We start from the raw sequence: 12,304 nt of genomic DNA on the forward strand, positions 1-12,304 counted from the left end.
AAAAAAGTGCTATTCTAATACAAGTACACCCGCTTCTGTCATAAAGAGAAATGCAAGTGCTACTCGTAGGATTGTTGGGTAGCAAATGTACCTTCTGACACCTTGCTTGCTCGAGGTGTCAGCTTCTAGATGTGGGCTAGTCAGAAATACATGATGAAGTTTTAATCTTGTTGCAAGCTTGTTTTTCCACTGAGGGCTGTGGAGCTGGACTTGTGCAGACAAGCAACCTTTTCACATTTTGGTTTGACATAAAACGTTTTGGTTGAATAAAATTACTAAAATTGGAAAGCAAAAATATATTTACACATACCAAAGGTGCGCTAAAGACGTGCAAAGGTTAAAAGGAAGCTGCTAAATCTCCACCTCTCTGCATTAATGCAGCATTGGTGCAAACACTAATGAATCCTCACCTGGCTTTTTGGAAGGTTGGAAACATCTCCTCTTTTTACATTTAAGAGCATTAAACAGGGCAAAACTGGCAACTGCCTCTGGTCACCCCAGCCGTCTGTCCTGTCCTTGCCTTGGGGAAAAATTTGACTATTTCACAGTCTGAACTTGCAGCCTATGTTTGGCTTTGAGGGAAAGTTTATGAACATTTGTCCAGAAACACTGGTCCTCAGGGCAGACAGCAATACTTCTGTAATTGTACAGTGGGTTTTATATAGCCAGATTTCTCTTCCTGCCCTCCTCTCCAAACACGGGCCATGTTCCCTTCTTCTGCCTCTGTCTTCCCTAAACCCTCTGGGTTTGGCTACTCTCCAGTGGTGTCCAAAAATAGCCTGCTCTTGCTCTGCTTGCTACTGGATTTCTTGGCTTAATGACCATGAGCAGTTTCTTTGCCAGTATACATCTGTTAAGGCTCAGCCTGAGACCCTGTGAAAGCAGCACCATATGTTGGCAGCTTGAGTGACTTGCAAACACCAACTCAGACGCAGCTCTGCATCCCTTGATCCTATTAGCCACCCTGGTGCTGTTAGAGAGGAGACTTGCTCACAGCTGAGCTCCAGATATTATTGGCTGTGATTTCTTCAGCCTAAAAAGGGTGTGTTTCCTGCCTGCCGTAGGGGAGTTATGAATATCAGTTAAAGTTTGCGGCCCTTCACAGCCCTGTGCTGCAGAAGACCAGGCAAAGTGCTTTTCCCTTTGAGGGATGCAGTAATACACTTTCTTCTGGCTGAACAGCCATGTTAGGGGAGAATGAACTGAGATTGTCCCAGGTTGCTTTCCAAAATGAGAGCGATGCTGGTAACTGCTGCTAAAACCTGTGCTGACTATTGGGTTCCTAGAAGAGCAGCTGAGCATTGCCTAGGCCAGGCCAGGGGAGGTTTGGCTCTGAAGGGTCTCTCCACCTTCCCCCCTGAGTCTTGCAACCCAGTCATTGGGTCAGTCATGGCTATGGCTGTGCCAGTATGAAAACGCCATAAATATGTTTTCCTGCTGCAAATTGTCATGGTGTAGGGAAGTCTTTGACTAGTTTTGTAAAACACTGTTGGCTCCAAGACAATTGAGACCCTGGCCTCCAAATTTAGAGATGTTGCAGTGCAGGGGCATCTTAGATCATCTGATGTGTTGAATCTGGGGGTGACTGTAGGTTTCCAGCAAATAATTTTATTTCCATGTGTGAGGGCTGTGTACCCCCATTCTGTGCCTAGCAGTGTGCAGACACTGACTAGTAGTGAAGATTAAATGTTCTTAATGTCTGTGTCCCACCATTTCTGAAGGGAAGTTCCTAGAGGGGAATGCTGCAGCTGGTATATGTGTAAATAACTGAGGACTTCCTTGGTGTCTCTTTGTCTCTGGATTTCTGATGAGTGGTTCATGAGGCAGAGCTTGCTGTGGCCATGGAACTGCTCTTACAGTTGGGTCCTATGGTGTACGAAAAAGTATTTGAAGAAAATCAGCTTTTTTCTTTTTTTTTTTAGGAAGTATCGTGAGTGTGGGTGATCCAAAAAAGAAGTATACGAATTTTGAGAAGATTGGGCAAGGGTTAGTATATGCTTCTTCTCTGCCCTATACCTTTCTTTTCCATATGCTAAGAAAGAATCACTGTAACTAGGCTAAGTTAGTTTGCTGGAAAAGCTGTTGGTGATACTTCGGAAAGTTTATTTAGTTTGGTTGTTTATTTGTTTTCTTCTTTTTGTTTTTAATTTTGGTTGTTTTGCTGAATTCCACATCCCCCCTAGGTCTTCTCCCTTTCCTGGCAAAGTCTCAGGGACTGGGTTTTTGTGTAATTGTGTTTTAATATAAGAAAATACTTCACTAGAAGATCAGGTTGATAAATGCAACTACAAATGGGGAAGGAACTGCAAGACAGTCTTCAAATTACAGATTTGCTTCTGAATCAGCTCTTCTTGAGGCACGTGCTGTGCCCCTCTAAGCAGGGTAGGGGGAAAGTAGGGGTTGTAGGAGAGAGGAGTGACGCAAATCACTGCAAATCACTGGGATCTGCTGTCAGTTCCATGTGCTGAGGCTCAAACTCCCATTTCCCTCACTACAAATGCTACATTTCTTTACTTCAGCTGATCCTATGTGCTCCGTTATCATGTTGGGCATTCTGCAAGCCCAGGTAGTGCAGTCATGCCACTTAAAGTCCACATGCCACTCCCAGTCCTACAAAATGTGCTAAGTTGCTGGTTTAGTAGCAAGAGTTTGGATGACCATAGTGACCCTTATTAGGAGCTTTATTCCCCATAAATTCCCTGGTTTCTGCTCCAACAGCAGTCTTGGCTCAGAAATATTTCAGATGATGTTTACCACTGGAATTATTGCATGTAAAAGAATAAGACTGAGAGCACTTCAGAGAGACAAGTGGGAACAGGCATGTGTTAAGCTCTCACTCTTACTATGAGGCACTAATAAGTGTGGGTTTTTTCTTTTCTCTGTTTTGTTTAGAGCCTCAGGTACAGTTTACACGGCAATAGATGTAGCTACAGGACAGGAGGTAAGTGCTGCCAGAATACCACAGCAGTGGATTTTGGATTGTGTCCTGAAAGTTCAAGTTGATGCTACAAAATAAAGACTGTCTTTCAGGGATTCATGTCATTTTATTTTTAATGAGGTCTTTATTTACTTACTAATGAGGCATGGTTGAGTGGTCTGAGCAGAGAACTGGAAAAAATGACTTCCCAAGTTTTGATTCCTGAATCATTTCATATTTATAAAGATTCTTTCTGTGACCGCAGTGGCCAGAAGCAAATGTTTGGACTGGGTAGTTCCTCAGAAGAAGTTTCTCTCTTCATCTCCAAGATTGTTGCCTATCTCCACATTAACTCTTTTATATGCCCTCTGCTCTTTTGCTTCCTACGCTTATACTAGTTGATTTGCATAGAAATAGTTCCTCTCCCACCCGTTGCCCACTTGCTTTCTGCCCTTGAATTGTGAGACAAGGCATATCTGTCTCTTTTTTCCCCCCTCACAAATATTGAAAAGTTCCACGCTTATTGACTGCATAATAAACTAATAGTGCTGGTTATGCAGCATCTGTGGAAACCCTTATTGCTAGATGCAGGATTTTTTAAAAACTGTAAGCGTATGGATTATTCCAAATATATTTATGGAAGTCTTCAACAATATCTGTCTAGTTTGCGTTTGTACAATGTCAGAGTTACCCACCAGTAAATTTCATAAATATGCTTTTTGCTGAAACTCCTTCACCCCCTTTTTCAGTTCCTGAAAAATTGATACTGTCTAATTGCAGCCTCTGAGGAAGGGATGATGTATTTATTTTGAAACAATGACAAATTTTATAGGAGGAACTCCTTTGATGGTTTTCTGCTTTCTTTATGGACCCCTTTGGCGACTCACTCCCATGTGAAAATTTGACTCTTATATTACAACAGACTTTTAAATCATTCCCGTTACACTAGTGTGATCAGACCCTGGATTTTTAAATCTGCATTTGGGATCGCTGTAACCTTGTCATGCTGTTGATCTGTTCCTTTCTGCGAAATCCACTGAACTCAGGAGCTCATAGAATGGCACACATTTTGGAAACACTGGACGGAAAATCCTTTATTTTGCACTATACAGGAACCTTGGGCAGCTTCCAAGCTAAAGAATACTGAAGATTTTCACTGATGATGCCTATGTAGTGTAACTCCAGCTGTTTATTTTGTATCCTAATGTATGTGACAGATAATGAAAATGCCCCCGTATGTGCTTGGACTGTGTGTCTGCCTCTGAGCAAGAGTGAGGAAGTACAAGAGCCTCTCTGAAGCTCCCTCAGTATTTGACTGGGGTTTCTTTATCTGCATAAAATGCCTTCCCTCACTTCTTCATCTTTCATTCTCCTTTCTGGTCTTGCATAAAGAACAGTGGGGGGTTTTTGGTTTTGTCTTCTTTAACTAATGTTTGGCAGCCCTTGTGAATACTGTGGAAAACCAGCATGGTGTCTGTCTGCTCTTGCCTTTTCATGTATTGGGATTTTTCTATAGTCTCCCCTGCTACACTATCAAAATGCTAATTGTATCCACCTATACTGGCACTCTTGGCTTGTTTCTTTTAATCCCCATTTTTTGTGAGTTACTGGAGTTACTGGCTCCCATCCATTCACTGAGACCTCTTTCTCTGGAAGTAGCTGTTCTGTAAAGGCATAATTGCATTTCCTTCACTTTGCCTAGATATTGTACCAGAGACAGTCGAGTTCATACATCTATGAAGTATTTCTGCCTCCAGCTGTGCTGAGTAGGCTTACTGATTTAAAGGCTTGTCTGAGGGCCAGGTGCTCTCACGAGGTACTGGTAGTGTGGAAACTTGAATACAAGAGTTGAAAACATGTTCTAACTTCCCTGCTCTATGCATATATACACGAAGAGCAGATATCCTGAAGCAGGCAGAAAGCTACTAAACCAAAGGGCTACAACTGACAAATCCATCTCTATTGCCCTTTAGTTATGACTGGAGATACAGCTGACTCCAATTCACTTATTTTCAATCTTTTATCTAAACACTGGTACTTCTCTCACTCAGGTCTTACTGTGAAAAAAGAAATAGAATTACTACCTTGAAGTACTAAACTTAGGCTGTGTTATTTACCTGCCCTACTGGAGATTTCTAGAAGCAGAAATTTGCAGGAGAGCAGAAAAAAAACACCAAAGAAACCCAGAAACATCCAATTCAAAATAATAAGAATCCTTTAAGAAATAAAAAAGTTTTGACATATCAGTCCATACCAGAGTAAATGGATCTCTCTCCTTGTTACCAAGAAGTTGTAGATGGAGATGGCTATCCAACTGTGACATGAAGGTCCAATATGAAAATGGTAATTTCCCTTGTCCTTTTTGGCATGAAATATCATCCAGCACGTGTGGAAATGGACTGGCTGCAGGAACTTGCAGAGTTACTAAATGGCTGAGCATCCCATGATGAAAAAGTGTTTTCCTCATTCACCCGAATGTGGGACTAAATTGACTGGTACTGGCACGTTTCTGGGGGACTCCTGCAATAACACATTACTTGGTGTCTCTTCACTGCAGGTTGCAATCAAACAGATGAATTTGCAGCAGCAACCCAAAAAAGAACTGATTATTAATGAAATCCTTGTGATGAGGGAAAACAAAAACTCCAACATTGTCAACTACTTGGACAGGTACGTGAGCATTTAAAGGGTTCACAAAGGGACTCTGGAGAACACTTTCTTGTCAGTGTCCTAAGTGTTCCAGACTCAGCTTAATGCAACCTTGGGACATAATGCAACCTATAGGACAACCTCGTATTGATTAATGCACACATGTGGCTTTGTGGGGGTGTGGGTGTCTTGGTGGTCTCTCTCCATAACTAGGAGAAACAGGAATTTGAATTGGTATTAATGGGGTGTCTAGGCTCTCTTTAGAGCTGCTAGTAGCAAGGTACTAGCAGTATCCTGTCAGGACTCCATTTTCCAGCTCTCTCCCTTGACAAAATATGACACAGTAAGCTGTTTCCTTCCTGCTCCCAGAGGAGAATTAGAAGTAGTTTGAGTCATGTTATTTGTATTTGTTTTCCTCTTCTTCTTCTTTCCTCTTGCACTGAGCAGTGCTGACTGCTGGCAGAGGAGCAGACTGGTAGTCTTGTCCCTGTGACTGTCCATGGAGGTTTTTGTACAGTACCATAACAACAATGAGGGTGAATGACGTGACACATAACATGAGGTCTGGGGACACCTCATGTGGCCTTTCAGTACTTAAAGGGGGGTTTTAAAAAGGAGGGAGAGTGACATTTTATGCAAGCAGATCGTGACAGGACAAAGGGGAACAGTTTTAAACTAAAAGAGGGTAGATTCAAATTAGGTATAAGGAAGAAATTCCTTACTGTAAGGGTGGCAAGGCACTGGAACAGGTTGCCCAGAGAAGTTGTGGCTGTCCCATCCCTGGAAGTGTTCAAGGCCAGGTTGGATGGGGCTTTGAGCAACTTGGTCTAGCAGAAAATATCCCTGCCTATGGCAGGGGAAGTTGGAGCAAGCTGATCTTTAGAGTCTCTTTGAACCCAAACCATTCTGTGATTTTATGATACTGAAAGCCCAACAGGCAAAGGCATTGCATGGTGACTGAATTTACCATCAACAGAACATTGATGCATTGTGTCAAGTCTATGTCATTCACATTATAAAGATATAGCTAGACCTATTAGAGCTGCAGTAAGACTTCCAGTCTGGTACACTCAGCATCTGAATGTAGCAGTTCTATTGAACTGCAGGTTTGGCTTATTGTAAGATAAAAAATGCCTAGATAGATTGAGGTGCAGAATTTAATCTTGGCAGCTGGGGTTTTTTTGAAGATACAATGGAGAGATGTCACCTAGAATCTCTTTTGGAAATCTGAGAGAGTATTTACACACTTGTTTGCTCTACATGTATATCAACAGCTAATGAGCTGGTTTTTTAATAGATTTCTTTAGCAGGCTTTTAATGTCTGAGCAAAAAAAAGTACTACTTATAAATTGCAACATCAGTAGAACTGCTGAATTTTCATGGTGCTATGTGTCCTATGCATAGCTGTAAAGAACTACTTTGTTGAAAGGACAGGAAATCTGCTCCTGAAATATCGTGAAAGAGGTGTGTGTGCAGGGAAGTGATGCTGGGCAGACACCCTTTTCTTACAAAGAGCAGAAGAATGTTACCAGTGTAAAATGAAACAAGTGGTAAAGAAGAGTTAAGAATTGCATCTAGGCTGAAACTGTTATTTTCTCCTGGCTGATTAGAGGCTTTGTTTCAAGAAAACTGTTTGGGAGGCAGGCTCTTCTCATTAGAGAGCATCACTGTGTATATGCCTTGTCTAGCCAGTGCATCACTGCTGCAGGATAGCTGCACATCCTGCTGTCTTGTTCAAACTTCCAGCAACAAAAACTGCAGCTTTTGTCCTCCACTTTCACTAATCTTTCTCAGAGGGATTAGCTTTTGTTGAGTGCTGCACATGGACAGAACAGCAACTGGGATGAACATGGGGATTCTTACATCTATTATACTGTTTCAGCTTTTCCACTGCAGCATACTGTAGCTGGGGAGCTGTGTCACTTCTGCCTGGCCTCATGTGCCTGTTTACTTCTCAAGTGCTGAATTAAGCTAATATTTGGACTCCACTTGCTGGCTTCTGCCTATTCCTGTCACTGAGGAAGTATGAGGAAGGATGTGCTTACCGCTGGGACCTGGTTTCTGTTTTGTAGTTCTGTTACAGTGCCTCCCCTTCTGAGTCCCTAATGGGAACTGCAAGATAGTCATTGGCATAAACCAGCTCTCTCGCTTCTCTTTTGTCTCAGCTCCTGCCCTTATGCAAGTGTTTCCTGTGCTTTGTCCTCTCTTACCTGCATGGCCTACTTGCTTGTGGTTAAGACAGTTTTTCTGCTGCAGTGTAAGTGGCCAGTGTTGCACACAGGTGTGCTGTGGCATTTAACCTAGAGCCATAGCCTAATTCAGCTATACTTGAGAGCTGAATTTAGAATCATCTGGTTCTGAAGACAGTGACACTAGTCTTCAGTGCAGACAAGCAGCCACTTGTGCTGAATTACCTGCTGGAGGTGCCAGTTTCTTTCTACTGTGTGAAAAAAGCCCTAAGAGGCTTGCTTCTAAACTTAGGTGTATAAACACAGGCATCAGATGCCCCGTGTTAGGGAAAGCAGACTCCTGCCCTTTGCTTTCTTTCAGAAGAACTCTCCTTACCTTAATAAACCCCATAAATAAGTGGTAGCCGCTGTTACCCTCACCCCAACCCCAGACTGAAATAGGGATGGATGGTCAGTGAATAAAGCTGAAGATGTAAGACAGTCATGCTACAAGAAAACATTGTTTTCTTTCCAGACTACCATGATGTTTGCATGTTGGAGGCATGTTACTGGTGCAAAGATTTGAAATTAATAAACTTGTGCTTCTGGGCAAAACCATATTTCATAAATTTTATCAGTAGAAAGAGACTAAGACTGACTGGTGCGTACTTGTGATATGAAAGGCTTGGTACTCTTAGGGTATCTAAGTGGAAGCTGAGGAATACCTTACAGGATCAGATATTTCCTGCTCTTTCAGATGGATGAAGAGAAAGTGTAGATCGTCTCCTTCTTCCTCAAAGACTTTCACCAGGTTTTTTTTACTGCCAGCCTTGTTTTGGAAGGTGACTGTGAGTGACAAGGTGTAACACCGTGCTATGCCTGATGTCACATGCAGAGCAGCATGTAGGTGTACAGACTTCCTGGTGGTGTCTCCAGAACTACTGAGAGAGTGGGTTTGAGTCATGACTACAGTGGGCAGCTCAATGACTAAAACGGGCAAGGGAGTGGAAAGATCCGTGAGACAGTACCACCTAGTCCCCTGAAATGACATTTTTTTGGTGGCAGCTGGCAGGGAGCCACCATTAATTCCACCTCTCTGTGTGTTATGTCAAATCCATCAAATTATTGAGTTGCCAGGGTCTTGGCACATGCCTGTGGCTGTTCATGGCACAGCTTTGGTTCACAGTGTGGTTCTTGGCTTGCTCCATCCCTTTTGGCTGCAGAGAGGTACCAGCTTGCTCCCAGCGTGTGGAACCTGAGATTGTCACGCAGGAGTGATGGAGCCCCTTTTGCCCCCATCCTTACAATCAAGTAGATTTGGGCTGCAGAGGGTGCTGTTGGCAATGAAGGGAAGTGTTGAGATGTCTGGGGTGACCGATTTGTTGAGAGAGTGCTGATACAATCTGGAGAGAGCCTGATTTGGCAGAAGTCATGAAGAAATAGCAATAGCATAGGGGCAAGAAGGAAGGGTGTGGATGGAGCAGCTTTCAGAGCCCAACAGAAGGTAAATGACCCACAGAGATAGCAGGAGTGCTTCTGAAAGTAGTTCTGCTGCTCCTCTCTCACTCAGATGGGCTGCTGTGCAGGTGGTGCTGCTTTTTCTGGGGTCTGTAATGCCAGGGAAAAAAATTACAGTGCATTAGCTTCTGTTCCATAGTGGAGTTGGAGACCTGTCTGCTCTGGGAGCATAGCCCTTTGCCCTTTGTATCCTGGAAGAAACTTCAGACTGTACCTCCCTACATAGTCTTCAGCATCACTGAACCAAGACGCTCTCTTTGTCTCTGATATTAAAAGCTCTCCATAACTGTAACAGTGCTGTCATCCAGGTGTAGTTCAGACTACAGTTATTTTTTGGAGGATTTTTTCATCAGCTTAGGTGTTGTCAGTGTGTCCTTTGGCGGTCAAGCCCACTGCTTGCTCACTCCGGTGCTGTCTCACTCACCTCTGTCTTTTACTTTCCACACCAAGTTGGGCTTAACTTATTTCTCCTTCAGTGTTGCTTTCTACCTAATTGTTCCCTAGAACCTATCCAGGTTTTTGCATTTGGCTCCTAGCAAATTCACTCTTCAGTAAGATCAGTTTTTTAGGGCAAAGCAAATGTATCCTTGATGAACTCTAATGCCAGCTAAAGCTTTTAATTAGATTCTCTGCCCTCTCACTTGACTCATCTGTCCACTCACTTGAAAAATGAGAGGATAGGCTGAGAAGGTCTGTTTTCAAACTGATGATTCCTTCCTTCAGGAGTGTGTCACCCTGATGTATCTGTCATGGAAGTTTGTGTTGATGTTCTTCCAGATGGGCTCAAAAAGGCAGAAATGGTTAGTGGTTTGGGTTTGGGCTTTTTGTCTTCAGAATTGATGTTTCATCCAGTTCTCCTTTTCTTCTGAAATTTTTAGACAAAATCACAAACTAGTTTGGTAGCACTAAAAAGATTGACATGATTTTCAAATGCATAATGCTTAAAAACGAAGTGTTCTTTCATGGTTGTTTGTAGGCAGCCATCCTTTGTGTCACCCAGGATTGTCTCTGTGCCTAGGCAAAGCAGGCAGTTGCTTAGGACAGCAGGATGCCAGGAGTAATGAAGCAGCCCCCAACCACCTCTTCCAATGCAAGAGCCCTCAAAAGCCATGCTGTGTGCCAAATGTCCAGGCTGCATGCTTGGACCCCATCCTTGACTACTAGCTCTTATCTTTTTCTCCCAGCAGCAGCAGGAGTTATAAAGTCAGATCTCCATCTTAGTCTGTGTCCTTTCCATGGCAGAAAAATTCAGCCTTGCTTTTATGGACAGGAAACTTGTAGCCAGCTCTCCTATTACATCTCTCCTCAACTTCTGCACTCACCCTTCGCTCTGGTCATTCAGGTTGTGATTGGATCCTCCCATGTACAGAAAGTACCACAAATACCTGGTTCCCCCAATACTGTTAAATGTGACTCCTGGTTTCTCTGCACTTGGAGGACAGCTTTGAAACCGTGTGCATTCTGGCCAGGTAAATGGTGACATGTTCATATGTGCTGATTTTTAAAATCTAGTTTTGGTTCTTCAGTTACCTTGTAGGAGAAGAGCTCTGGGTGGTCATGGAGTATTTGGCAGGAGGCTCCCTAACAGATGTTGTGACAGAGACCTGCATGGACGAGGGACAGATCGCAGCTGTGTGCCGGGAGGTAAAGCAAAACTCGCACTTGGAGGGAGCTGTGCTTGGGAATGGGACACAGGCTTTGTATAATCTGTCACTAACTCCATGGGAATTTCTGTAAGGCAACAGTTGTTCTTTCAGAGGATGGATTTCACCTGCAAGGTTGCAGCATACGATTCTAATGCAAGCCTTATGTTTCACCCCAGAGGGAGGACTAGAGAGGGAAATGGGGTTGGAATCCTCCTGATAACGTCTGTTCTTCAGGTCTTTAGGGAGTAACTTGTCTTCCTAGGATCTGCTGATCCCAGTGGGATATCTCTATAGTCCTGCACATACTGAATATATGAAAGGTCCTAAGACACAACGCCCTTACTACTGAAAATGCATGTTGTTTGAGTCCTTTAGTTGGCTAATTGTGACTGATGAATAATTTCATGCACAGTAAAAATATCTCAAATATTTTTTTTTTTCAGTGTCTCCAAGCTCTGGAATTCCTACATTCAAACCAAGTTATTCACAGAGACATCAAGAGTGACAACATCCTGCTGGGAATGGATGGCTCTGTCAAACTAAGTATGCAGGGAACATTACTGATGATGACTTGAGTTATCAATCTGGGCCAGTTATCTGGTCTGGGCCAGGCATTTTAGGGAGATGGGTGGTTGAGTGGTGATGAACAGGCTGTAGAAATGCTCCTGGAGATATTTTTGTGGCATTGGTTTTAATGTAGATTGGCAAGCATGAATCCTTATGAACTGATACCAGACTTGAAGTGAGGCTTGAATTTCATTTAGTTTTGGGCCATCTGTTTATGTTAACTAAAATAACAGTATTTTTATGCTACTCCAGTCTAGAGAGCTGGGTTGGAAGGTGTAGTACCAGAAGTCTTTAATTGTGAACAATCTCTTCAGTCTGGAAAATACTACAGGTACTTGGGGCTCAGGGGAAGTGGAGGAGCATTGAAAACCATGTAACTTGCAATCATTTAATTTTACAATGTCAACCCAGACTGGACTCTAAATGTTGTTTCCACCATGTGGTACCACCATCAATGAAGACCTTGAGGCTGTTCTGCCCCCTGGGTACTAAGGTAGCTGTTGTGCTTATCTCTGCCCATGCAGAGAGAAGTCTGGAAACCAGTCAGTTATCATCTTCACCTATAGCTTTAAGAGAATTGTGCTCCTTTTCTCTTCCTCTCTGTTCTGTTGGCTAGCACCCAACAGGCATAAATAAATCTATTTTTGTAGGCAGTGGCAGCAGATATGACTCAAAATTCACACAGTGCAGATATGCTGAGTAAAAAGGTGGGGATTTTTTTGCACATAATTGCTTTTAGACTAAAGCTGCACTTTGATACAGTCAGGTCTGTGGAGTGTTAGCGATGAATAGCTGATGGGGGCCAAAGTGCTCTGTTCTTATGGAATAACTTCTTTGAG

At 43.0% G+C, this 12,304-nt stretch overlaps 1 protein-coding gene across 4 annotated transcripts in view; it reads left to right on the forward strand.

Annotated features, from left to right (window-relative positions):
- Positions 1-12,304, forward strand: part of PAK1 (p21 (RAC1) activated kinase 1) — a 76,388-nt gene that overhangs the window by 54,530 nt on the left and 9,554 nt on the right. For all 4 annotated transcript variants that reach the window (XM_032679032.1, XM_032679035.1, XM_032679031.1 and 1 more), the window contains exons 8-12: positions 1,923-1,986; positions 2,893-2,941; positions 5,475-5,587; positions 10,779-10,896; positions 11,342-11,441. In XM_032679032.1, the coding sequence (XP_032534923.1) occupies positions 1,923-1,986; positions 2,893-2,941; positions 5,475-5,587; positions 10,779-10,896; positions 11,342-11,441 (444 nt within the window). The remainder of the gene's footprint in view (positions 1-1,922; positions 1,987-2,892; positions 2,942-5,474; positions 5,588-10,778; positions 10,897-11,341; positions 11,442-12,304) is intronic.

The sequence above is a fragment of the Chiroxiphia lanceolata genome, chromosome 2 (assembly GCF_009829145.1).
Source record: "Chiroxiphia lanceolata isolate bChiLan1 chromosome 2, bChiLan1.pri, whole genome shotgun sequence".
NCBI classification, from domain to species: Eukaryota; Metazoa; Chordata; class Aves; order Passeriformes; family Pipridae; genus Chiroxiphia; species Chiroxiphia lanceolata.